Genomic DNA, 26,998 nt, shown 5'->3' with positions numbered 1-26,998 from the left:
TGATTGAAAAGAGTTTCAGAGACTTACAGGGTGGCACTGTCATCCCATAAGTAACAGCTGGGTCTCGCTCAGCCCGTTGGACAAGTGATGCTCCAGATGAAATGTACAGGTTTTTTTTTCCTTCAACTTCTCGACTTGACATTTTGAACATGTCTCTGTCTTTTTAAAAATGCCAACGGACTTGGATGGTGTCCCTAGTTGACCTGACATCAGTGTCTTGAGGCGGACGCTTTAGTGCACAGTGTAACTTGATTTATTTGAAACATGTAAACACAAATACAGAAACACGTCTTGTTAAAATGCACTTCAGTTTGGAACACAACAAAAAAATAAAATAGAATAAAATAAGAAAACCTAAGATACAAACATCTGCAAGCTGCTATTTTTTTCTCCTTTGATTTGCCTAAACAGTTCAACACATCCATTGAGCTGTGGAACGTACTGAGAAGTGTGTTTGACATTGAGAGTGATTGCTGACTACAGCTTGTCTTCCTGATGTCTGACAAACTTGTTTTTTTGTTTTTTTTGTTTGTTTCTTTTTCGCCTTCATCCATGGTGACAACTGTTTACACTCCATACATTCTAATGAGTCGGACTAAAGTCCCGGTAACATACATGACGAAATATCAAAATACAGTGACTATAAAAAATAGCATTTAAACTGTAAACCAGACATTTTCCCCTTGGCTCCGTAAATGTATCAATACATACATAAATAAATATCCTTTTATTACTGGTTATAAATCTCGATATAAAGTTCATGTAGTAATATAGCTGAATCTATCCCCATGCCCCTTTGAACTCAGGCCTGTGTACTTATCACTATCATAAACATGGCACTTTTCGTGACACTTTATGTCAGCTCAGAGGCTGTGCCACAACATGAGGAATGTAGCACTATGTGGCCTGGCTAACCCCCCTGTGCTACATGCTATTTGACAGTCTGAGGTCATATAGTCATGAGCTGTCACAAACAGCCACGACAGATATAATCCCCCCATAATGCTGGAGTCCTGGCAGCCTGTATGAGCTCAGAGTCGCAGCACTAGGCTGCTACGAAGCTGTCTAGGTAAAGGCTGGAGGGGGTTATTGTGAGCGCTGGACACGGCCCTTGGCCGCTCTAGCTGGGCTGACACTCGTTCCTGCTGCAGGTGGCCTGCCGTTCGATGCGCCAGGTGCCCTCCTCGTACGTGCAGTAGCAGATGGTGCACTCGTCGATCTTTACCTCACGGCCAGCTGGAATCACTGCAGTGTCCGCGTAACAGTTTGGTCCTAAAGATGCAGCGGAGAACAGAAGAGTCAGCCTCAGGTCTCAGACAAAGCTAATATACCATGCCCATTTCATGTAAAAAAAATTAAGATTTTTCCTCAATGTTTTGAAATAAACCATTTTGATTTATTATGTTAAGACCATTCAAATTTCAAAATGTACCATTCATTCCTCAGTCCTTTGAGTCTGTACATAAAAGCCTGCAAATCTGCCTACTCAGTTTACAGGAGTTCAGCTCTGCTTATTCATACAGATGTTATACAGTCAGGAAAATACTATTTTCCTGTGAGGAAAAAGTTAAGACACCCTGACATTTATTACTACTTCAAAGGCCTAAAATTAGAATCAGTTGCACCACATTAGCTGCAGATCATCACGATATACATCATAATTTTGGATGAGTCTTACTTAAAACTCAGACATTTAGCTTGGTTTGCTCTTGGTAAACTGAGTGTTGTTACCATGGTAAGATCCACTGTCTGCAAAATAATTTACAAGTGCAACAACTGCCAACATGGCCAGGTCAGGCCGTCCCAGCAAGTTCAGTCCAACAGCAACTCGAAAAGACCACAAATGGGTCTTCAACAACACTAAAATGTCATCACAAGATCTACAGGTAGCTCTACCATCAGAAAGAGACCACACACGTTGGATTTTCATGGACGGTGTGAAAGCCCTTGCTGTCAAAACAAACACCAGAGCAAAAGTATTTTTTTCTGAGAACACCTAGATCAACAATGTGCTTTGGACAAATGAATCTAAAGATGGGTTATTTGGACACAGTAACATATTAACTGTGAAGCATGGAGGTGGGAAAATAATGGTTTGGGACTGCTTATCTGCAGTACAGCCTAGAAAGCTCTCCAACATAGAATCCACTAAGTATTGAGGAAAATGTAAGATGTAAAAACTAAAAGCAGAAAAGCACACAGCTGAGAGAAAAAAAAAAAAAAAAAAAAGGGCTGAACAAAGTGATGTAAAATATGCTCCATGTGTTAACAAAGAAATAGCTGTTTACTGTAATCAAAACTATTGCAGATATATTTTTCTTACACAATTTAAAAAGTAACAATGAAAGCATTACTCAAAAGATTTCAAAAGACGGACAGTTGTCCCCAAACTTTTGGCAGGTAGTGTACACTTTAGAGAAAACAGCACCTGTTCACAAACAGGGCTGCTTACTAAATAATGTCCCTTTCTGTAAATGCAACAGCTGTTAATGGACTTCATGGAAATTATGCTCACTGTTCTCATTCTGCAAACCATGGACTACGCAGGACTTAGTCATACATATTTAAATGGTTTAAAGTTCAGTGTCCATTCTTTCTCTTCATCTGCTGTACCTTATTAGCAGGGGTACACATGTAAATGGAGACTGAATAATCTCATTTGCCTGCAATCTCTTTGTGCTCCACTTCAGTGTAACCCCAGACAGACAGAAATCAGCAAGAAGCTGCTGCTCTTGCGTGTCTCAAATAAGAAACTATTACATGACAAAACCTTCTGCTCACACAGTGGAGACCTCGGCCTCGGGCTTTACATAAAACATGAGCACATTACAATGTCAGGGCAAAGATAATTGCTGGGCAGAGGGATTATCTCCAAGGTGTAAAGAATTAATGAATATGAAATATAATGACCACCGCCCAGCTATGGACAAAAAAGTGCAATCAAGAAGTATGGCCTTATGAGCTAAACACTAATTAGCATCTAGATTTCAAAGAGTTGGTGTTGTAGCATCAAGAACGTACAGTATATTCTGCATAAGAAAACACAACTCTATGTTATTTCACTGCTTCTTTAAATTGCACACAGTAGATGTATTAATCAAACCTCTTTCTGCATCTAAATATTAATGGTTCATTGCATACAAAACTCATCCACTGCATGCATTTTTAAATGCACCTTATTTATGCTCCTTGCAGTACTTTTAAACTAGCCTCAAGGTTAATTCAGAGACTGCCCTGAAATGAGCCCTAAAGACACTGTCAATCATGCGAACATTGTAGGTTTATTTATTGATGAATTTATTGATTATGAAACTGGTGGATTCTGCATGTTAATATGCAGAATATGCAATATGCAAATAATTTTGCCAATTAAAATCATCTAAAATCATGTCAATGTGTGTAATATTTCTCATTATGCATTATAACATGGCAACTGTTAAATCATTGGAACCCATCTAGAAAATTAGCTAAATGCATTAGTACTAATTTAGTTTTATTTGAGCTGCATATTTTTATTGTTATACTGTTTTCTGAAACACTTCAGGCTTCAAACATTGGGACCCAGTTATTAATAATAAATGAAGCCTACCCTGCTTCACAGTGTTGCAGAACCACTCCTCCATTCAGAACATTTCTTGTTCCTTGATATTTGAAAGCCTTTAATTGTAAATTGACTCTTCAGTACACATCACAGGTTTTTAATGAGGCTCAAATCTGGAAACTGAGGATATCACATATACACCACTTTGTGTTGCACAAATATCAATATCACTATCTTGCTGAATGATCTGTCCACAACCAGGTCTTGGCCAAATGGTAGAAGCATACAGATTTTTAAGTAAATCTCCTGTTATTTAATGGAATTCATTATGTCATTGATTTTCACCAGTGCCCCTGAAGCGCTAGCAACAAAACCGCCCCAAAGCATGAATGATCCATCACCTCAGTTGAGAATGGGTATCTTTGGGTGCTTTTCATTGTATGCATCTGTGGAACTCTTCCAGAAAGCTTCTGGTCATGGAGGCGGCGGCCTCTGACAGTGGATTTTGGCATTTTATAATTCCAATATTCCACTAAGCTGTGCGTTTTAGAAATGCTGAAATGGTGATCTATGCTGTGGTCTCACTCTTCTCCTCACTGGCCTATTCAATTCCTTTCACACTGGTTGTTGATAGAACCACAGTTTTCTGCAGTAGGTGGTGTGTTTCATGCATGTTTTCCCTGGCAGATTGCTCAGGCTTGTGGATGGCAATTCTCAAATAGTGCCACATTATCCTGACAGGACTAAGATCTAGAATTTGATTTGGCAACTGTAGAACATTGACCTTTTTGGTGTACAACCACTGCTGTGTGCCTCATAGCATTTTAAATGTTGACCAGAAAGCTCATATTTACTCTCATTCGACCACAAAACTGACAAACTCCAGATGTGTGTTGGTGTGTTTTTTTTTTTTATCCAGGAATGGCTTCTTTCTAGCCACCCTCTAAGCAAGACAGCTGTAAGCAAAGCTTTTGATATTGTCTCTGTGGTGCCTTCAAAGTGATTGTTGGCCTCTTCCCTTCTTGCCTTGAGTTTTGTGGGACAGTCTTGATGGTGCAGTATGATGCAGCTTCCATTTCCTTACAATTGATCATCATTGCACACTGGGAAATTCAAACACTTGGATATTATTTTGTAATCATGTGCATCATGTGCATGTCTATAGCTTTATCTCTAGTTTCTGCTCTTGTCTTTTTCATAGCTGATTCAAATTCACAGTCTGACAAATGGTGCTTTAATTAAGGGGATCTTTTGTCCTGGAAAGGTAAATTTTTGACCGGTAGAGGCCAATTGCAAGCCAATTATGTCCTCGTTAAGGCAATATCTTCCATCCGTCACACCAGATGAATCTGATGCTTAATGGGGTAAAATACTTTTTTAAAACACTGCCTACTGATTAGATTTATCTCTTGCTAAGATATTTTTGTAGTGTAACAAATATTACAATACCCTTTATAATAAATGTGCCAATTTCAATTCACTGTATAAAAATGCTGTCTTATATAAGTGACATTATCTAAAATGTAATCTATATAATCTATACTCCACATCATATGTTGAACTTTCCGCAATGTGTACTGATGCTCAGTGTCACAATATGTGGAATTTGTACTTAAAGCAATCAAGCCAACAACAATACTATTCTTTCACAAAAAAGAAACAAAAAAACAACTAAAATTTAATTTATAGTCTTAATAGTTGCAAATTAGATTATAAAAACAATTTAACTCCAGTTTATCACTAGAATAGTGACTTTTTGTTCATATCTTTGGACCTTACATTATGTTGCACTGCTGGCAATTCTGTCACATTTCAGGTTAGATTTGTTACAGGATCAGATGGGATTCATTCTCATTTCCGCCAGTATCTGATCCAGCGTTGGTATTATCCTGATACTGATACTGTTTATCAGATTGGAGCCATCTGTATCAGTTTCCAACACATTTTATTTGCTTATTTAAAATAAACTAATGTAATAAATGCTGTGTGAAATCTATGCAGTCTACATTCCACATTATAATAAATTAAAATGCTATGATAATTATAAATCTTACAGACATCATTCTGCAATCTACACACATGACCAGCATTTACATTTAGACATTGTGAGAGCACAGCCAGCCAGCAGCGAAACAAAAAAGGGCATTTTTGAAGGCAGTCAGCCTTCCCTGCCCAGCTCTGAGTGTAAGATAGATTGGCTCTGATACCCCCCTACGTCTTTCTGCAGAGCCTGATCGAGAGGCTGGAATGAGTCTTTAAGGAAAATAGCGCATGCTCCACCATGTTCTGAGGCATGCTACTTCGACCTTTTCGGTTGGGGGAAAAAAACCCTTTTTCAAATAGATGTTTTTTTCTTACTGCAAATGATGACACATTATTCACAAAATGGCAAAAGCCATATTAATTGCCTCTGACACTGGGCCTGAGCAACACAGACTGCAAGCAGGCTGTACCAAACACAAACCCAGTTTCCTATTCAGCCTCTGCAAAGGCGTTATTATAGACTGAAGTGCTCCACTCGGGCAGGTAGAGGTGCATCAATCTGCATGAATATTTGGTTGATGCTGTCAAAACGTTGGCGCAGTTGTATTTATAATGATTTCAGCCTGAGTGTTCCAGTCTCCCCTCTGAATACCAAGGCTGTGTATGGAAATGCCACTGTCACGGCTGATTCATCAAGAACATTTAAATCCCAGATCGCCCTCTGGCTCTGCATATTAGTTAATACAACTGCTATGTGTGTTTGGTTGTTACGCAACTACAAGACTTTTTTTTTTTTTTTGCATATTCACACCAAACTTGGTGATGAACATTTGCAGAAGCAGAAGAAGAAGAAAAGGAAAATAGCTTCTTGTGCCATCTTTTCATCCCACTGAAAGTGACGCATAATCACCTTTTCAACATCCAGCGAGCAAACCTTTTTCCTCACTGAGTATCAAAGCGGTGGTGTACAGGCTAACTCAAAGGAGAGCACCATTAAAGACTCTTTGGTCCATTCAGGGATGAGTTTCCTTCCCTATGCTTCAGCAGTAATTGAGATAAAGAGTAAAGAAGGAGCAAGGCTCGAGTCCTGAGAACGGCATGATCTTTTATACCTCATTAGAGCTGATGCTCGTAAAGAGAGCCCAAAGCAGTGCAAATGGACGCTGCACTGAGAATCAAAGAAAAGATCTCTCGCTAATGCAGTTCTTCAGCACATATGTATTATAAATGTGGCTAAATGTCCTCACTCTGTATAAGTGCTGGAGGAAAAAGGACTTGATTTTCATTTTTGTTCAGTGTGAGGAGAGGGGGAAAGAGCCGCTGTTTCACTAAAGCATAAATTATTAATCATAGCACTATAATTATAAGTCACATGTTGCTTTCAATTCTTAAGATGTTAAGGTCAGAGTTGAAAGCAGCATACCTAGGCTAAATAGAGCATCCGAACCCACAAAATAAAATAATAGTTTTAGCATTTGGCATTTACGCTATAATGGAACATTTCCACAAGGATTTCTTTGAATTCATCCACAAGAGCAGTAATGAGGTCAGGTACTGATGTTGGATGATCGTCGTACTCCAGCTCATCCCAAAGGTATTGAATGGAGCTCCATCACTCAACAGGAGACAGATTCAGTGCTCCACAGCCCAATGCTGGGAGGCATTATGATCTTCTAGTTGTCGCTTGATATTGGGCACGGCGACCTTAGGCTCATATGCAACTGCTCCATAGTGTCCAGTAGAGCTGCACAATATATACAATCTTTTAAATCCTTTTTTTACTGATGCACTATTGTCATTTTTAATGACGCATCTACCTGGTTTACTCCAATCTAGGATAAACAGAGGGCATTATTAATATTATCACATGTTGGATGACTGACTTCAGGTAAAAATTCAGTATTGTTTAACATTGCTGTATATATATTTTATTCCAATGTTGTGCAGCCCTACTGTCTAGCTCTACTGGCAATGCTTTTCTGTGGTGATTATACACGCTGTGTGTGTGCAATAAAAAATGTTTATCAGCAATAGATTTAGTGATTAGAATAGCTGTCATCATATTTCAGGACAACATCAGATGTAATGTCACACGCCTATTTTACAACCCTGTTATTTTGAAGCACACAGAATGAAACTTGTGTGTGGAAAAAATGATCAACTTTGCTTTTATTGGCTGGTTTATGTCACTACGGCAGGCTTACAGAACCTGCATAACAGAGCACTATTATTTTAACACTATAACAAAAACAGAAATTATTCCTGCATCTTATCAGACTATGTTGCTGTCCGGTTATGTTCTATCCTCTTAGCGCCATGTGCTGTTAGCAGGCTGATGAGATTGTAGACGGTTAGCTTTTAGTCTTGGCCTCACTCTTTTCCCTGGGTTTGGCTTTCTCAAGTTTCACCAGTAAAGAAAAAGCTTGTGCTTTCTGGTGTGTGTTTAGCTCCAGTTTGGTGGTCAGCTGAGGCAGTTCAGTTCCGATTTTCAATGCAGAGAAGAAATTGTAAAAGATAGTGTTGGCATGATCTTTTAGCCTAGTGCGGCTCCATATACACTTCCCCTGGCTTTCACTTTGTCGCTTGACGAGTTTGAGCTCCCCTTCTGTGGACACTGGTACAGGGCTGATGGTGTTGTGCAGCACAGGAATACTGACAACATGACATTCTCCCACTGTTGTCTTGATTTGCTGTTTCACTAGTTTTGACTAGGGCTTTCACTGGTAGGCTGTATGGGCTGTATCTAAATTTTGAAAGTGTAAAAAAATTTCAGCCCTTATTTGGTTATGCTGGATTTTTTTGTGAAGGAGGACACAACAGTGTTTGAGGTTCATGGTATGTCAGGTTAACTATTAAATAAAATGTATTTCAGCATATTGTTAGATATAAATGATATCACAACTGTCTTGCTAGCTTCAGTGAACTGCTGAGTGTGCAGTATTCAAAGGAATATTGAACTTAGCAAATCCTCTGTAAGAGAAAGAAAGAGAGGTGTTGAAGGTGCTGCATATGTGAGATTGATAACCATTATTTATTTCCTCTTCTGAATCAGAGAAAATGACATCCCATTACTAAAGGCTAAAACCATAAATGTGATAACTTCTTATATATGTATTCTTTCTCTAGTGTTGTGAGAAACAGCATTTAAGATGCCTAAATTGAGCTCTTAAAGTAAGCCATGAATTGTCCCCCTTGAGCTTCCATGAATATTCCCCCTGATCATTTTCCCTATTTGGAAACGTTAAAGTACTCCCCCCACCCACCACCCCCCAAGCACCGCACACACTCTCCGGCCGTCATTCTGCAGTTTGAAGTGCTTTCGGCTCTCGTTCAGACTGTTTACTGCAACCTCCTAGATTAGTGGCGACCCCGGTGTCTAAGCCCTTCAAGAAGAGCGGCAGTTTTTTTATCCGTGTGTTGCCAAGGCGATGGCCTGCACGAGGCAGGGTCGCCAAGACAGAGCGCACAGCGGGGAAATAAGCAGCAAGTCTTTGCTTTTAAAAAGCTCCTGAAGCATCATGCTGCGAGTCCCAGTTATGCTACAGGATAAAGGCATGTTCTGTCTGTGTGGCCGCTGGGGCGAGAAGTGTGGCGGCAGCCGATTTGAAATAATCCTGTTTGAGCCTGTGTGACACTGGTAAACTTGCTGTATATTCGACAAGAAGACACACCTTGCTGCTGGAAAAAAAACAAAAAAAAACAAATGTTTTCACTTTTTTCAAACGCTGAATGACATTTCTGGCACTGTTGTGGCATAAATAAGCAAAACCGAAGGAAAGAATGCTGAACGCCATGTCTCTTATTTATTGACAGCCCCTGACTGACTGAAAGCATGGCCTGTATGTAAGAAATGAATGTGTGAGTGTGTTTTTCCTCCTTCGTTTCGATTCCCAACGACGCTGCCGCTCGCAGATGTTCTTTGATATTCATGAACAACTGCCTGTGGTGGATGTTAGCAATAGCACTCACTTTCATCTCCCCCCCATGGCACTTCCTCAAGTGTCTCCTGGCATACCGCTCCAACAACAGATCCCAGGCAGCGCACGGCGCAGGAACATAATGCTCCATTCAGCAGCCCTGAAAAAGGCCTAAACCTCGCCTCTTCATCGGCAACAAATGGAGACATCAATCCCCCAGACTGCTTTGAGAAATCTTTGTGCTTTTCATGTCCTAACACCCACTTAAAATTAATGGCATTTAGGCTAATAGGATGAAACGTGATGAAGGCTCTTCGGCAGGCCTGAACTGCGTTCAGCAGCCCAACTCTCTTTCTCCCAGATTAGTCGGCGCCGGCCATGAGCGAATCCAAAGAAATGATAAAATGGCCTAATGACTTTGGACAAATTATAGATATGTGCCTCTTTTGAGTTGCAGGCTTTCTGTGAGACCTGAGATAAGCCATGCAGACTGTAGCTCCCACTGGGCACAGTGTGCTCAGCATCGACTGAGTGTATGATTATGATTATGAGAGAACTGCTAGCATCCTATTTATACATCGATTCTCCACACTGCCTTCCCATTTTTGCGTCAACCCTACAATCCAAAATGAAGATGACACCTCCAATTTCTTCTTTTCTTCAACAGCTATTATCATTTCATTGAGAAGGCACCACATTTTTCTAAAAGCGCCAGGCCAAGGGCTCCCTTTCATGTAACTGAAGGGAAAAAACGACCCAGTCAATCAAGTCATAATGGACTCTTAATGGTCTCAATTAAACAATCATTCGCACTCTGCCTTGTCTGAGGACTGTATCAGACAGGGAAAGTTGCAAAGATCAGTGAAGTTTCAGCAGGCGCTCTTTTGAACATATTGAAGTTGGGCTGGCAAATAGTTTGAGCCCAGGTGATCATTATCAGGAGCGCAGACTAAGTTTGAGCAGGCTTACCCGGCACCCATCCTGTGGTGTCACTGAGCAGAGGCTTTGAAGTCTTACTTCTGATGTGTACAAATCTCAGGGGGTCCGAGCATCTGCCTGCCTCTCCCACCGCATCTGCGCCGGAGCCTTTGTACCTCAGACACCTGCAGCAAGAGCCGCAGAGGTGCCACTGCACTTACCTCACTCACCCTCGCTATTCAAAACCGGCTCACAACGCGCTCCACACACAAGGAAACAAAAACAAGTCGCTAAAGTCGGACGGCAAGGGGAAAAATACAGGGAAAATTGCAGGAAGCTCAATGCAAACAGACAAACAGCAATTTACGAACACAATCAGACTCAAGCACCACCTGGCAAGCGCATGAACTGCTCGAGCTTCGGAATCAAGAAGCAATGTGGAATATTGTGAAACACCAGCAATTGTAATCTTTTGCGGCAAGTATAAGTGCTTCCAATCCATCTTAAAAAGCAGAAAGCCTGACTGCTTGAGTGCACACACGCATTTATTACATATTCTTAAATCCGCATGCTGCTTTCCACGCTGTAGGCTTAATGCGGACCCTACTCTTCCTGGTGCCAACTTCATCCGTTTTCGTGGGCTTTACGTCAGGTTTCACTCCATGAGCTATTCACTATGATCATGCTGGGCAGGCCTGACAAAAAATGCCTGTACATTTCATTTAGAAGTCTTTTTATTTTGAAAATAATTGCCTCCTTTCCGTTATTGTCAACACAGTGAGGAACTTTAGCTGCCAAGTCTGAGATCCATATCCCGAGTCATCGTTCCTTTTTGCTGAAGGAGGCAACGTAGCTGACGGTGCCATGTTAGATTAAGATCAATGAAGAAGCACAAGGAGCCATAGTCTAGGACGTGCTGTCTGAAATGATCTCAGACAGCTCCCTATAATCCACCCTGATCCAGCAAACTTCTCCCAAGACACTGTAATGTGTTCCAATCATACGATCCATACACACACAGTCTTATCCAAGGTCCAGGCTTTTTTTTGCTTAACAGCACATTTCATTAGTGGTCCGAGCAGAAAGAAAAAATGTGAAAGTGCGAACTAGAATTTTTCATTAGCACTCACCAGGCGCCATCTCTCTATTCAGAGCAGTTAGCTGATCGAGAGCTTTTCAGCAGCCCACTCTACTGTTTTCACAGGCGAATGAAGTGAGAACATTGTTTTTTTGTGGAAATGTTTAATCATCAGTGCCCTTGAGCTTGGTGAAAGCAGGCACTGAAACACCTGCTTGTGTTAATCACCTCATCTCACCCCCACAAATCAGGCAGAGAAACTTTGCCGGTTCATTAGTACAAGTGCTGACTGAATAATGTCTCCATCCTCCTGTCAGTGTTGCTAATGGAAAACTGTATCAGGCGACTATGACGCTTAATGCATCTGCAAACAGTGCCCATATTTGGGTTATTCTTTACCATGCAGCAAACTGACTTTCCATCACAGTTCTGAGCACTGGCAGGTTACAGGTGACAGTTATGAGTATGGTGTTTTCAAAGGGATTTTCAGAGTTTATGGATATAACTGCACCCTTGCTTTCAAAGTTTGGCCCAGACCTCAAGTATATCGACAATCAAACACTGAAGAATGGCAGAAGCAGCAGAACTAAAGCTTGGAGGTTGGATCAGTTTTATCCAAAAATATTCTACGGATGCTGAAAAAGAGACTGGCCTTAGAGAGGTCAGAACATGGAGTATTTGACACAATCTATCTTTCCATCTAAGCCATCTATGTGGAAACTGAAAAAGACTAATGGAAAATTCATGGTAGTAAGAAACTTATTATGCAGCTTAAATCCATGTCTTCAAAGTTATTCAAGTTTTAATATTAGTTTAACAGGAGTAAATATTTTATAAATAACAGATTTCCAATAAATAAAACTGAGAATAAAACTAATTTTACTGAGATGCATGGTGAAATCAGTTTAAAAAAAGAAAACAATATTTGATGATGTAATTAGTGTTTAGGTGACACATCTACTATAAAATATCTATATTTTACTCATTTTACTGCATTTGAGAAACATGCTATATTTCTCAGGAATGCTAATCCAGATACACTTAGTCCATTTCTCCATTCTATAAATATTTATGCTCAAGCTTATACGATTACATGTATGGCAGATATGGATGTGGCGAATATGGATATCGGCATTGATGCTTCATTCCTATATCAGCGCATCCCTAAATTTGATCAGCATAATTTCATAATCTTCATAATTTCATAATTTTCATAATCTCAGAGGTTAAAATGCACCCAAACACTGTATATGGTAACAGCAGTGTGTGTATGACAGTATAACATTTTGCACAAAATATGCACTTACAGTGAATTAAATACTTATGTTGATCACCCCAGTTATAGTGTTCAAATTCTGGGCTCCTTTTTCTTTATTCTCAGGTATATACATGCTGCATATGTAATCTATCTATATGTAAATTAAGTATTTGACTTTGAATGGACCAACATACTGACATTTGCTAATCTTCACTGGTAGAAGATCTAGTCAGACTAACTGAGTGCAGTGTTAGCAACGCAATGATGACATTATGATAGTTCACTAAAAATATTTTATTGATGGAAAATCGTTATCTCTTAAGCCATGCAAATTTAATTTGACATTTCAGGCTGTCAGTGGGCGAGTGAGGTGGAAACACATGCAAAGCTCACACGTGGCACACAGAGACACTTCTATCCTGCTGACTTTCTGGAGAACTGGGAGGGAGAGGTAATTGAACATACTGCAGGCAAGTCACTGCAGTCATTTCTGAGAACTGATTTTTCAGTTTGCTTATAGGAGAGGGGGTGACTCGGAGGGGTTTCAGAAAGAAAAACAAGGAAATTTAGAAAGAGACAGGGGGGGGGGGGGGGGGGGCTAAGGCTTTTAAATATATAGTTTTTTTTTTGAGTAATTCCAAAAAGGACCCATGTTTGGATCCCTGAAGAATAAATATAGAAGAATAATATAATGTAAATGTTCGATATATCATAACCAGAACCAAATGTCCAAGCAAAGACCTATTTAGAAACACACTATTTAGAGTGCTGAGAAAATAAAAAAGGAATAAAAAGAGAAAGAGATAGAAAGAGTAATACACAGAGAGAGAGAGAGAGAGAGAGACATACAGAGACAAAAGGAGAGATGTGACTCACCACTCTTGCACACTGGGCAGCATTGGTCAGGCTCATATTCTGGATCCACACACTCTGTCTGTGGGCAAGCTGAGACAGAACACAAAACCTCCCCACTGGGTTCACACCGACACTTCTCACATGGAGACACCTAGACAAACACACACATGCACACAAATGAACACAGTAAAATGATTACATAGTGAACTGAACACTGTAAAATGGTGCAAAATTAAAAGGGAAATCCACTGTATATTTTTTTCAGGTTTCTGATTTCTTTACAGTGGCATAATGGATTATTAATAACATATATTTTAGACCAAACACTTCTGCAAATCTATCATAAAACATAATAAAACATGTTTAAGACAGCATGTTTGGGTATTTTTTGCTTGTTTATTTATTTTTATTTTTCCCAATTTAGTAATACTTTAGTAATATTTTTCCCACCCACAAGCTAGAACTCCCTCAATGCTACCACATGATACTACCAGCCCAACATTACTGGACAGCTGAACATGCTTGGAGGAGAACACTAACTGCTAATTGTATTACGCCAGCTAACAGGAGCCAGCACTGGCTAAGATTATGCTGAGTGATGAAGGAAGAGGGAGGGCCATCTACCATTCAGATTCAGAGTAAGGCCAGTTATGTTCTCTGGGACTCTTGGCAACAGATGACTCTATGCTCATAGCTAACTGAACCTGCAGCTTTCAAGTCATAAGGTCAATGCTTAAATTTTGGTGGTGGAGCTTTTAGAGGCAGTACAACATCTAGTTGCTATTACCACCACTGAGAACTATTCTGAGAACCCCCTGTATGAGAACACCCTGTTTATGTCTAAACTATTTAATTATGAAGGAATTCTGAAAAATAAATTGGATTCTTGTTTAACAAGAGTATATATGAAGAAAGTGCAGACACCTGCAATTGGCCTAGGACCTTTATATGATCTGGACAATCATTTTTTAACTTTTAAAAGGTTTTGCACCCTCGTCTCAATTACAAAACTGGATCACTGAAAGGTTCTTTAGAAAATTAGAAGTGGCCTCACTTAGAAGAGCCCTTTTTGTTAACTTAGCGTTTATGACTGTATATGCACCTTTGCAGTAAACATGCCTTGCAAACGGTCTTCCATGACAAAGAACCTAATTCTGCCAGCATGGCAGATCCGGAGGCTCCCTGTCATGCAGAGGTTTGCTGATGCGTTCGTGTGGCACGGTGCCGCGACTTAATGCCCCAGAAAGCAGGGAGCACGCATACTGTAAGGTTACGCTCACTGCCTCTTCAGAGTCTCCGGGCGCAAAACACACTAGGCTCGTAAGCTCGCAGCATTTGTGAAAAAAGGACTGAATTCTTGCAGTGCCCTGCCGTGAGAGCTCTCAGGAGAGTATCTCTCAGAACAGAGTGCAGAACACCACTCTGTTTCTGCCTAAATAAACAACATTTATTCATTGGAACGTTTGGGCAAGAGCTGAAGAGGAGTCTGGGCTCTCGTCTACGATGCAAACTTCATAAATAGGCGTAGAGGTGTGAACAGCTATCATCACAACCTCTCCAGTCATAAAACACACATTATCCAGCCTAGCCCGCTTCTCTCAGAAGCCAGCCCCGCAGGGTCTAAATAGACATTATGCTGGACTTAGTCCCCTCTGCCAAGACTCTAATTGTTAAGGTTGCCTTCTGCATATGCATTAGGTTCAGCTGAGCTGGAACACTAAATCCAGCCTCTAGTCATTACCACTCTTAGCAAATAGCACAAATGCTGACTTTAGCGATAATAAATGTCTCCACTTGCCGCAGAACCGTGGTGGTGTGGAGGTCTCCAATGACAAAGAGAAAGCGGAGACGTGCTTGCAAAACAGAAGCACAAAAAAAGCAGTGGAATTACAATAGGTAAAAAAAAAACAACAAACCGCTCTGTGATAGAGTAGTACAGAATTTTTTGTAAACCTGCTGCTGATACATGCTGGATGACTTAAATGCATCGGATGGTGGCTTGTGTCCAATCAACAAGCATGTTTAAAATGATCAACACCACAAATGGGTGTTATTTTCATCTAAGCACTGCTTAGGATCACAGGCCAAGCACATTTAGATCACAGAACACCAAGCAATACAAAGAGGATATCTGGCTGTTGAGCTACTCCCAGTGGACGGGAGCAGGCTCTGAGACTATCATGGATGCTGAGATTGAGACCGAGAACGGTCAGAGCAAGAAGGAAAAAAAAGAAAAAAAAGAATGCAACTCATTTTTTGGTCTACTGCAATCATGCAATCAATAGAGAATCAAGATATGATGTGCACATATTAGATTATTTCGACTTGACAGAAGAGTCCACCAGAGCACAAAAATTCAATTCAACTGTATGATGAACAGAGGCTCAGGGAACAGAGGTCCGAACTGAATGGTAAGCATAACTGCATTTTCTCTGCCACAAAATAAAGCCATGAGCTAATGGCAACACTACATAACTGACTGCATATTAATGACAGACAAGGGAGATGCACAATGATATCAGAATATCAGCATCAGCAGATAACTAAAAAAATATATTTCAAAAAATCATCAGACAGTGTTGATTTCACAGATATTTACAAACTGAAATGTGATTTATTGTTTATTTGTGTTTATTTATTGTAGCCCAGAGAAGCAGATGGTTTAGGTGATGCTGCACTACTGCATTAACATGTCTGCACTTTATTCATTTTCCTATTTGTAACCTTATACCAATAAATGTTATGTTTCTCTAGTGCTAATTCTTACGGTACAGCTCTAGAGAAGAAGCTGAAGCTATTGCGGGTACAGAACTTTCATATTATGTGGAGGTTCTTTAAACTTCACATTGTTCCTCACACCTACATCTGATTTACAAACTAAAACCACTACGAGAGTCGGTATGGATTAAAAAAGAGGTACTTATGGGCACCTTTTTGTACCAACATTTTATAATCACAGAAAAAAATATTCTCTTAATAAATCATTCATTTTCTGTGTACTATCAGTGAATATCGTCATAAAAATCACTGACAAACTAATATGTGCAGCAAATTTTGAAAATGTTTGCACCCTGCTTATATTCTGTCTAGATGTGTATTGTGAAAATGTATTAAGTATCATGATATAACATGTTTGCCATATTGCCTACCCCTAATCAGAATAATATATATATATATATATATATACATATATATATATATATATATATATATATATATATATATATATATATATATATATATATATATATATATATATCATTCTAATGTTCATTATAGCAGTTATTATGGCCTAACCTTAAACTCCTCCAGCGAGGCATATGTCTTCCCTCGGAATTCACAGTAGTTCTTCTTCTCCTTACACCGAGGGCAGCACTGGCTGGTGTCCACACGCAGGCAGCGTGGGTGCACTTTCGGACACTCAGGCTGGTCGCACAGCGGCCCCTCATCTGTGCACAGGCAGGGGCATGTAGAGGGTCCAGGGGTGAACTTCTCCCCGATGGCAAACACAAACCCTGTCTCATCCATGCAGCCCTTGCCCCTGTAATCGGGGTATGCGTACTCATCAACAGTGTCCAGCGAGGCATTGGCCTCTCCCGTGGGGCCTTCATCAGTCTGCTTCATTGAGTCCTGCTCACCCCAGACCTCCTGTGTCTTTCCCTGAGGTTTGGTGCCTCCTCGCCGCAGGGGGCTCCAGCTGGGTCTCGCTTTGCCGCTGCTGGTCCTGTTGCCTCCCCTCACCCCATCAAGTCCCAGGTTATTGATCTCCTCGAGGCGCTGTTGGGCACTGGGGTTTGGCATGCCCTCCTTGGCGTGGGTCAGCACCCGCTCCAGACGCTCCCTCTCCGCAGCCTCGGGCACCGGCACGATGGGACTGCCCCGCACGCTCGTCAGTAGGAGCCAAGTTATGAACACCAGACCTGTTGTCATGGCAATGGAGCGCAGCATCTCTCCTTCCCACCACCTGCACGGTGGGACGACACCTGGGCTCACATAACACTCCTCACATGACAAGCAAAGGCCGGGCCCATCTGTAGCAAGATAAAGACTTCAGCTAGTCTCCATTTTAAAACAATCATTCAAAACGAGGCATGGAGGGATCCAGCACCACGGACAGTGCCCACACTAATGGAATTCCAACAGGTCTGCCACAGAAACACTGTTCAGCAAGACTAGCAAAAACATTCAGCCAAAATCAATAACACAGTAAATGCATAAAGACTGAAGCATTACTAAACTTTAGGGAGCTCTCCAGAAGTAATACACTGCCCTCGTTCAGAAACACACCTTTTATTGATTTTACTGTCCCCTTTAGAATGATTGTGCTCGCGCTACCTAAGCTTGTTTCTGCCTATTTCCTTTTCTGAAGGCACACAAAACTTGGGAGCAGCTGGAAACGTGTGAAGCCCCCTGCATTGCGTGCATTCGCACATGGCGAAAGCAATACAGACAGCAATCTTCCAGTCACACCTCTACACAGCAGTGATGGACACAAAGGCAAATTGCTTCAAGGATTGAGGGTCGAATCATCTGAGCCTCAAAAACCCTCGCACCAATTATCTCTCCTCTTCCCTGGTCAGTCATGCACAGGCAATCCATTAAATTAAAATCGGTTAAACGCTGAGCAGAGAGGTTAATCGAGAAATGGATCTGAATCAAGCTCAGCCAAAGGTGACGAAAAAAGAAGAAGAAGAAAAAAAAAGAAATAGTGGTTTCTGACAGGTGGGTTAGATAAGACATTAACTGATAGTGTGCACAAAAGATGCTCTCTCTCTCTCCCTCTCTCTCTCTCTAATGGCAAATGATAAATTTAGATCTTAATGAAAGTTTCTAGATAAATGAAGGGAATGAGACTCTTATGTAGAGCCTGTTGATGCAGCATACAGGTGCAGATGGGCTCCAGAGCACTGCCTAAGCACTTCCAGCCCATCGGAGCAGCATAGAACAGCGTCTTCTGCATAAAACATCAGACAATGCTCATGCCAGTAACACACTTAAGAGACTGCAGTGTGGAAAAATGGCTTTAAATCAAAACCCTGGTCTCCTGCCAATGTACTTTGGGAAGCTTGCCAATAGTCTTTAAATCTACGGAGTAACAGACCACTATACTGGTGTTAATTCTGCCGTATAGTGTTTGGGAAAGGCTCAAACGGCGCTACAGCTCTCTTTCATCTGCATCTGTATCCAGCCGTTCGTCAGCAGGCGCGAAAGAATATTAAGACTTTGTCGAAACTAAAGCTTTTAACCGCGAAAATCGATGTAATCTTCGCTTTTCAGACTCCCCTGTGTTCCTCAATCGACCCTGTGTCTTTTACTTATGCAGCTCCCGCCGATACATTCAACTTTATCATGTCTTTAAGAAACGCGTTGAAATTCTTCCCCAGAACCCGCAGCAGCAGCAGCAGCACATTTGGATTTCACAGCCATACCTGTGTGTTCTCGCCGCGGTCTCAAAGTTCTCCTTATTTCCTGAAGACCACCCAGGTGAAAGCAGAGAGAGAAGGGAGAGAGAGAGCGAGGCGAGGCTTAGACGGACACTCTGGAGATCAGCTGTTTGTGAAAGCTCTCCATATCCTCCTAGCCGTCACGGCTGCCCGCTACTGCCCTGCTGAGCTGAGCGGAGAGGAGTGGCCGGGTGGCCGAGAGCGCTCACTTTTGCTTCGGTGCCAAAAAAAAAAGACTTCAGCGCGCTGACGTCACATAGCGGGGAGTTGGAGGAAAGAGACATCAGAGAGAGAGAGAGAGAGAGAGAGAGAGAGAGAGAGAGAGAGCGAGAGAGAGAGAGAGAGAGAGAGAGAGAGCGGAGAGAGAGAGAGAGAGAGAGAGAGCGAGAGAGAGAGAGAGAGAGAGAGAGAGAGAGAGCGAGAGAGAGAGAGAGAGAGAGAGAGAGAGAGAGAGAGAGAGAGAGAGAGAGAAAGCTCTCACATCGACCGTCAGGGGGCGCAGTCTCTTACCTCAAGCGCTAAAAGGGAAACTTGGGAGCGTTTTGTTTTGGTTCCCCACGAAGCTCCGTGACAAGACCTGTTCATAAAGAGCCTCTTAAAGCCGCAGCGAGGCTCTGAACGACAGTCAGAGACTGAAGCTGAAGAGCCAGTAAAGGTCCGCAGTGCACAATGAGGTTACAGTCATATCCTTAAAAACGACATAGATCAGCAGGGCTTAAGCAACAATCAGCGTGTTGTGTTTTGCTCGGTATCCAGCTAACCCGGGATTAGACCACCATAAAGCAACGTAAGAGTGGAAAAATAGCACAAATGTAACTGTTTAGATCAAAGAAAAAAAAGAAAGACTATATCCCAGTTGTGTACCACACACTAATGCTAAGGTATATTATTTTAGGGGGGCGCTGCATGTGGGGGGTTGGGGGGAATGGGACTGCGACTGACAGAGAGGCCCTAAAATGTATTAATTCAGTATTTTGGCAAAATTGGTTGCCCAAAATCCCTGGCAGAGTGTCCCTGTACATCGTCGCTGTCCAATGAAAAACATGTATCTTTAAAATGGTAACTTTACTGGAGGAGTCAAAAACCCTGCTTAACTTCCAATATTTGAATCCAAGTCATTTTAGAGCATTTCTGTTAGTCTGTTCATCCAGACATTTTCACACAATGTAAAGAGTAGCTTCAGGGTTCAAATATGTCTATGCTAATATACACCACTGCAGGTTATATGCCGTTTTTCATTTGTTTGTTTTTCAAATCTTTCCAGATGTAGCTCCTCCCTTTCCATTTTGCATTGCATTGTGGGCTTTTAGGGTGTGTCCCAATTGCATAATCACAAATACTAACTAGTTTTTGAGTATGTAGTATAGATAAATTAGTATCCAAGATACGCACTCAAAACTGGTCTGTTTTTTTTCTGCACCAGAGATTTAGCCTAACAGTTTTGTTGTACTGGACAACCATGTATTAGTGTAATGACACAGTTGAATTGAATTTAATTGATGTTGGTAAAAAAAAAAAAAAAACAGGTTAGTATATTCATATTTAGTGTATTAATCTGTCAAACCTGCATTACCTTATAGTACTACTGTGTAGTAGGCCGTTGTATTTTTCAGGCCATAGTATCTTTTGAAACCACACTCAAAAACCAACAAATTTTACAAGTGTACATTGTGGATATTTGCGTATACTTAACTTTGGCATTTTTATCTATACTACATATTACATGCCCAAAAATTTGTTAACATTGCTAACTAGTTTGCAATCGGGGTGCAGCCTTACTTTTTCTTCAAACAACGTTAAATAAAATTGAAAACAAATCGTTTTGCTTAGAGCCCTGCAGAACCCGTTTGCCATCTGTTTCAAGAGACTTCAGTTTCAATACAGTTAAGCACAGTAGACATGTGGAGTTGACTTCATTTTAGAGGAATCCCCATCACCATTTTACCATTTTATAGACCATTCCATACTATATCAACTTAAGTGTTTTTGCAATCACCCACTGGAGGGGCAGCTAGAGACTGGATCAATATGAGAATAAGATTTCTTCGTTCAGAAATCATTGTGATCCAAAAAAGCGGCCACAGGTTCATAATCCACAGCATTAAAAAAAAAAAAAACAATTAAAAAATCATTTCAAAAATATAGTATTTTAACAACTTGCAATGTTCAGGCGACACTTTAGATAGTAAGGCTGTTACATGATCGTTTGTACAACTCCATTACTCTGCTTGTTGCTTATACTGTATATCTTCAACAGAACTATTGTTTTAAGAAATGATGGAAAGAAGTTTCTTCAGAAAGTGATGATGAATCCAGTACACCCACTGATCTGATATGAACACTGACACCTCCCACCAGACAGTTCGGAAGTGGTAGATCTATGAGGAACAGCTCTATCATCTCACTGCCACCTGCTAGACTGAACGAGTTTTCAGCACTCACTCTGGCGTACTGCCATTAGACTATGTATCGCTGGAGGAGCTTGGATGGAGTTACTTATTCTGATCATTTTGTTTCAAATTAAATATATTTTTGTTATTGTAAAGCTTTTTCAATGAAAAACAGTGTAAACACTGTTAAAGTTTCAAAGTCTCCTGTTCACTTTCTAGTCTATTCATTCAATATGTGGAAACGAAGCTGCAAAAACAGCATTAAATGCATTGTTATTGTTGTATATCCACCTACACAGTCTACAGCAGCTCCAAGTTGCCCCTGGTCTGACCTGTCAAGGTATGGACTCCACAAGACCTCTGAAGGCACCCTGTGGTATCTGGCACCCAGACATTCGAAGCATATAATTTAAGTCCTGTACTGTAGATTTACATTCCAGATGACTGAAATAGGGGCATGGACACTGGTTGTAATAGGATGGCTTATTGTGTATAAGATGTTTGGAGTCACTGAGTAATTAATTAATAGGTAGTTAGTGCATGAGAAAGAGTGGTGATCTAACTAATAGAATGTAGGGTATAGTTTCTGTGGAGCTCCAATTACATGTAGTGTGAGGCTCATCTGTGCTTGAATGGGTCAGTGACTGTGTTGACCTCACCAACAATTATGTCTGGACAGTAAGAAAGGTTGGAAAGTTGCACATAGAAATTGTGAGGATTTCCTGTGGTATCTGGCACCAATACATTAGAAGCAGATCATTTAAGACCTGTACGTTGTGAGATGGGGCCTCCATAGATCGCATCAGCGAACATTAGGGTGCCCATGACCCTGTCACTGATTCACTGATTGTTCTTTCTCTGCACACCAGAAAAAAAAACACCTGCCTGATGTTTTGGAGATGCTTTTATTATCTAGCCATCACAATCTGGCTCTTGTCAAAGTGTCTCAGATCCTTATGCTTGACTATTTTTCCTGCTTTGAACACATAGCCTTCAAGAACTGGCTGTTCACTTGCTGTGTAATATATCCTACTCCTTGATAGATGCCACTGTAGAAGAAGATAACCATGGCTCTCACCTGTCACCTGTCAGTGGTGCTGATGTTATGGCTGATCAGTGCATATCAATCTTAAAGGTGCAATGGCAAAAACAGCCTGTTTTATTTTGAGGGATCGAGAGAGATTGGAAAATAGTCAGGTCCACTAATACTATACTCCATACAAATATTATAAGTATAGCTTAGGCATGGACAATATAGGATAAGTACCTATTTAAGAATGGTTTATGTCAGATGTGAGTCAATAAAACTGTTCTGTGATCAGTAAAATGTTATTAATGTTATGTAGTGATGCTCTTCTTTCTGAAAGTGATCAGGGTGATGCATTATAATACATATCACTATTAGCAATAATGCACTAACCACTGCAAGTATCTATTTTACAAAGTTTGTGTGCAACTTTCCAACCTTTCTTACTGTCCAGACATTTGGTGGTGAAGTCAACACAGTCACTGACTCGTTCATGCACAGATGAGTTTCACACTACATGCAATTGGAGCTCCACAGAAACTATACACTACATTCTATTTAGATCACAACTCCTACTCATGCACTAACTACCTATTAATTAATTAATCGCTCAGTGATTCCAAACATCTTATACACAATATGCCATCCCATTACAACCAGTGTCCATGCTTCTATCTCAGTCATCTGGAATGTCAATCAACAAGAAAAATCTACCTTTAGATGGTGCTTTAATACGTTTATTCACAATAGCCCTGGTTTTAATACTCACCTTTAAAGAGAATGTACATTCTTTACAGAAGTGAATTATTCTTCATAAACTATATCAGCAAGGTGGGAGAGTCTGTAAGATGTATTAAGAATGCAGCAGTGATCCAGAGCTTCATGTGGAATACCATAGAGACACCCGACGAAATTGATGACATGTTTAAAATTTGTTTACAAAGGTCAAACTCATCAGACCATGACCCAGAGCTAGACAACACTGACGCCTTTCTGTATAACCTACAAAAACAGAACAGACACTCGAAGAACCAATTACACTAGAGGAATTTCACAGTGCCCTAAATCATATGCCCGACAACACGGCTCCAGGACCAGATGGCTTCCCCACTGAGTTTAACACACTTGGCCCAAACTACCACCACTCTTTTTTTGGATAACAACAGAAATCAAACAAAATATGAGACTACTCACAAATATGAATACTGGTGAATACTATCTTCCTTCACCTCAAACCAAACATTACCCACTTTACACTCCAGCTATTGACCTTTTATCACTGACACAAAAATGATAAGCAAGGCTTTAGCAAACAGTTCAAAAAGTGGTTCTTCTATGACATTGCTCAAAAACCCTTTTGAAGCACTGTGTATAAGGGTATATATTCCACTAGGAAATCAAGCCAGGCATAGTAAAACTAACATTGTCGCAGAACTCCAAGACCCATTAGGGTTTAGATGTTTTTATTTATATTTATTATTGTATAATTATTTAAACATATTTTGTTAATGGATGAAACCCAGCATGGCATTTCAATATTGTTGCATCTTTAATGCAAAGATATTCAAATTCCAGACTTACCACTTATCACTCAATCACAGCCACTTTGAAGATAACAAATTCTTCACTCTCATCAACTACTCACACTGCCATCTGGTACAACCTGGACTTTCTCATAAAAAAAAATCCCAAACTGGACAGAAAAAGACAACATACATCTTTAGCATATGTTTCACAAGAACACCCCTATATCCATAACTCAGCCAGAAACATGGCATTAGGGAGTGACAGTGGGAGCAAGAACTATCACTAATTCCTGATTTATGAAATCAACAATGACAGAATATTCTATAAATAATTAATAATTGTAATTCATCTACAATTGGTAATATATAAGATCATCCTAAATGATCAGGATTATCAGTTATCTCATGCTTTAAAGAGTCATATCCATGTATCACCATCATTCTGCCTGCTGAGACATATCAGCAACTAATTTGACAAAGAAAGTCTTTTTTCACAGCAATAATCCTTGCCAAGAAAACTATCCTCATTAACTGGAAATCCAAATAAAAACATCAATCATCACCAATTGGAAAAAAAAATGATTTAGACACCTCTCATTAAACTCCTACAGTGATCAGCAATGAACCTTACTATATAATCACCAAGCACAAGATCTAATCTCCAGAACCACCCCTCCCCCAATTTCAAATTAGGTTTATAAGCAAAATATACAAACCAATCAAACAAGAACAACAACTAGCTCAACACAATTAATATGACAGATGGTTTCTACAAATTCAATGCAAAATAACATAGAATTATTCAACCCCCTGCACAGAATGCCTCAAAACAGCACACATTCACAAATCTGGTGGCAAATTAAGTGCTTCATTAGTCGCATAAGGAGATAAACACATCTAATAGCTGGACTGGCTAGGGGTTTGTTGACTGTGATGTTTGACTGCATGTCAGAAGCATGGCTAAGTCATGAGAGATTAGAGTTCCCAAATGTTCTAAGAAGAAAGTTTGGTACCTGGATGTGGCAGGAAAAGGAAGCTATCACCGGCAGGTGGTCAGGAACACTTGAGTGATTGCAAAAGATATACAGCATGATTTGGGTTTTTAGGTTTTAGGTTGTACAATAAGGTGCATACTAAACCTCATCAATAAGCCACAGAATGGTCTGTGGAGTGATTAAACAAAACTGGACCTTCTCAGGTCTATGGATCAGCAGTATGTCTGGATGAGTAAGAAAGACACATTTGCTAACAGTGAAGCATGGAGGTGGCTCAGTGATGCTCTAGGGCTGATTTGCTTCTTCTGGCACTGGACACCTGCTGCATGTGCAGGGCAAGATGGATTCAATTAAGCATCAGAAAACACTAGGATAAAACCTCATGCCTTCTGTGAGGAGGCTCGGGCATTATTTGACCTTCCAACAGGTCAATGACCCCATAGGGCATACCTCAAAGTCCACAACAGAAGTCCTGGAAGACACTGGAGTGAACATCACAGTTGCTTTCCTTATCCCCATAAAAAAAAACTTTGATAGGATTGATAGGAGACTTCTCAGGGACTCTGCAGTGGTCATTAAAAACTTAAAATTTGGTCTTGTTGGTCTGGTGTAATGCAAATCTATTAGACACTTATTTCATAGAATTATAATAACCAGCTCTTAATATTGGTAATATTTACTACATCATGTTTCTTCTTCCTATCCTTCTGTTCTTTTCCCTGTGATTAGACAGCTATAATCATTGTCTAGTAGAGCGCTTATAATCCCCCTCCCCCCATAAAAATGAATGAAAAAAAGTCTTCTAAAAGTCCTCTGAAAAAGAAAAAGAAAGTGACAATGAACCCAGATTTGATTGATTTGATAGGAACACTGTCACCTCCCACCCGACAGATTCATGAGGAATGGTTCTGCCATCTCACTCCCACCAGCTAGAATGAAACAGGTCACAGCAGTTTGTTCCTGCATTCTATCATAATCCATAACAGTGAATAAGCTTCAGCTGAGCAATGGTGTGAAAGTTCTGCTTTGTGTTGTTTTAATTATGAATGTTATTAAGAACAGTGTATTTCAGACTGGCATCTAGAACCATTCTGAGATCAACAACATGCAAATTTAAAAATGTCTGGCATGCACTGAAGGAGAAAATGGATGCTTTCCAGGACCAGTGACATGAAGAAGAAATGCGTGAGCCAAACAACCTGGTAGGAGATACACAAGATCCAGTATAGATATGATTACTGGAACTGAAAAGCCCTGACAAAGCCTTGATTGTGGCGCTATAGATAGCATCTGTTGATTTTTAACACTAGGGAGAGGGTATGTGTCCAAAGTTGCGAATGTGCGGTGAAGCTGGATGTCACACACTCTTTCACACAGTAAGACTGCCATGCCTGGGGCGAGGTGATTACATGCTTTAAAGAAATGCTCTTCATATCCAGCACAGGCCTGCATTAATATAATTGATTATTCAGAGTCGGGCGCAGCCATTTCCATCAGGGCCGCTTTGATGGGGTGAGAGGGGAAAATCATTAATTCAGCATTAACAAAAAAAAGGTAGGCAGAGATGCCCACCACATTCCAGTGCAGCTCAGGCTGCCGGCTCTGACTTCACCCTCTCAAAAGGGAATGGCCTCTTCTTCTAACACACGCCTATTAGAACTATTGATCTGGTTCAACAATGTACAGGACTTGCATGCAGGCGTGATGCCGAAATAGCAGCACTCTGGGTTAGGGCTGTGTCCCGGCTACTTGGCTGCGAATCGCTGATGTGTGTATGTGTGTGTGTGTCTCTCGCTCAAAGCTGAAGTTGTTTCATCAATGTTGAATGGGGTCGCTGCTCGTTGAGAAGAGGACAAGGGGCCTAAAGTCATTGAGTGACAGCGTGGTAATGTTCAGCTCAGGGCACATGCCCGAATGAGCAACCGTCGAGGAAATCTGTTCTTGCAGTAGCTGTGAAAAGGCTGCTGCTTCACGTCCAGGTAGGGGAGGAGGTGAAGTAAAGTTCATCCCTGACAGGGCAGAGAAATTTGTCAAAAGGCCTTTAAAGCAATGCCACCTATAAAACA

General features: G+C 40.7%; 1 protein-coding gene across 2 annotated transcripts; it reads right to left on the bottom strand.

Annotated features, from left to right (window-relative positions):
* Positions 1–236: 236 nt before the first annotated feature.
* On the bottom strand, positions 237–19,206 carry vwc2 (von Willebrand factor C domain containing 2). Of its 2 annotated transcripts, none has more exons than XM_072677916.1 (4): positions 18,980–19,206; positions 16,848–17,514; positions 13,572–13,701; positions 237–1,272 (listed from the first exon to the last, which is right to left on the bottom strand). In XM_072677916.1, the coding sequence occupies exons 2-4, from the start codon at positions 17,496–17,498 to the stop codon at positions 1,121–1,123; spliced, it is 933 nt and encodes a 310-aa protein (XP_072534017.1). In that variant the 5' UTR covers positions 17,499–17,514; positions 18,980–19,206; the 3' UTR covers positions 237–1,120. The 2 variants fall into 2 exon arrangements, with proteins under 2 accessions (XP_072534017.1, XP_072534016.1); XM_072677915.1 differs by having other exon boundaries at positions 238–1,272; positions 16,848–17,581; positions 18,980–19,205.
* Between the last annotated feature and the right edge of the window lie 7,792 nt (positions 19,207–26,998).

This window comes from Salminus brasiliensis, chromosome 4 (assembly GCF_030463535.1).
Source record: "Salminus brasiliensis chromosome 4, fSalBra1.hap2, whole genome shotgun sequence".
NCBI lineage: Eukaryota > Metazoa > Chordata > Actinopteri > Characiformes > Bryconidae > Salminus > Salminus brasiliensis.
Note: the sequence above shows the minus strand (reverse complement) of the source record. Positions and strands in the feature narration are given on the sequence as shown.

Excerpts from the sequence above, each read along its gene's own strand:
- vwc2 (XM_072677916.1), bottom strand. The coding sequence starts at position 17,498 with ATGCTGCGCTCCATTGCCATGACAACAGGTCTGGTGTTCATAACTTGG. Across the intron at positions 13,702-16,847 it reads CCTCGCTGGAGGAGTTTAAG|GTGTCTCCATGTGAGAAGTG; the intron begins GTTAGGCCATAA and ends GTGTTTGTCTAG. Across the intron at positions 1,273-13,571 it reads CTGCCCAGTGTGCAAGAGTG|GACCAAACTGTTACGCGGAC; the intron begins GTGAGTCACATC and ends CTGCATCTTTAG.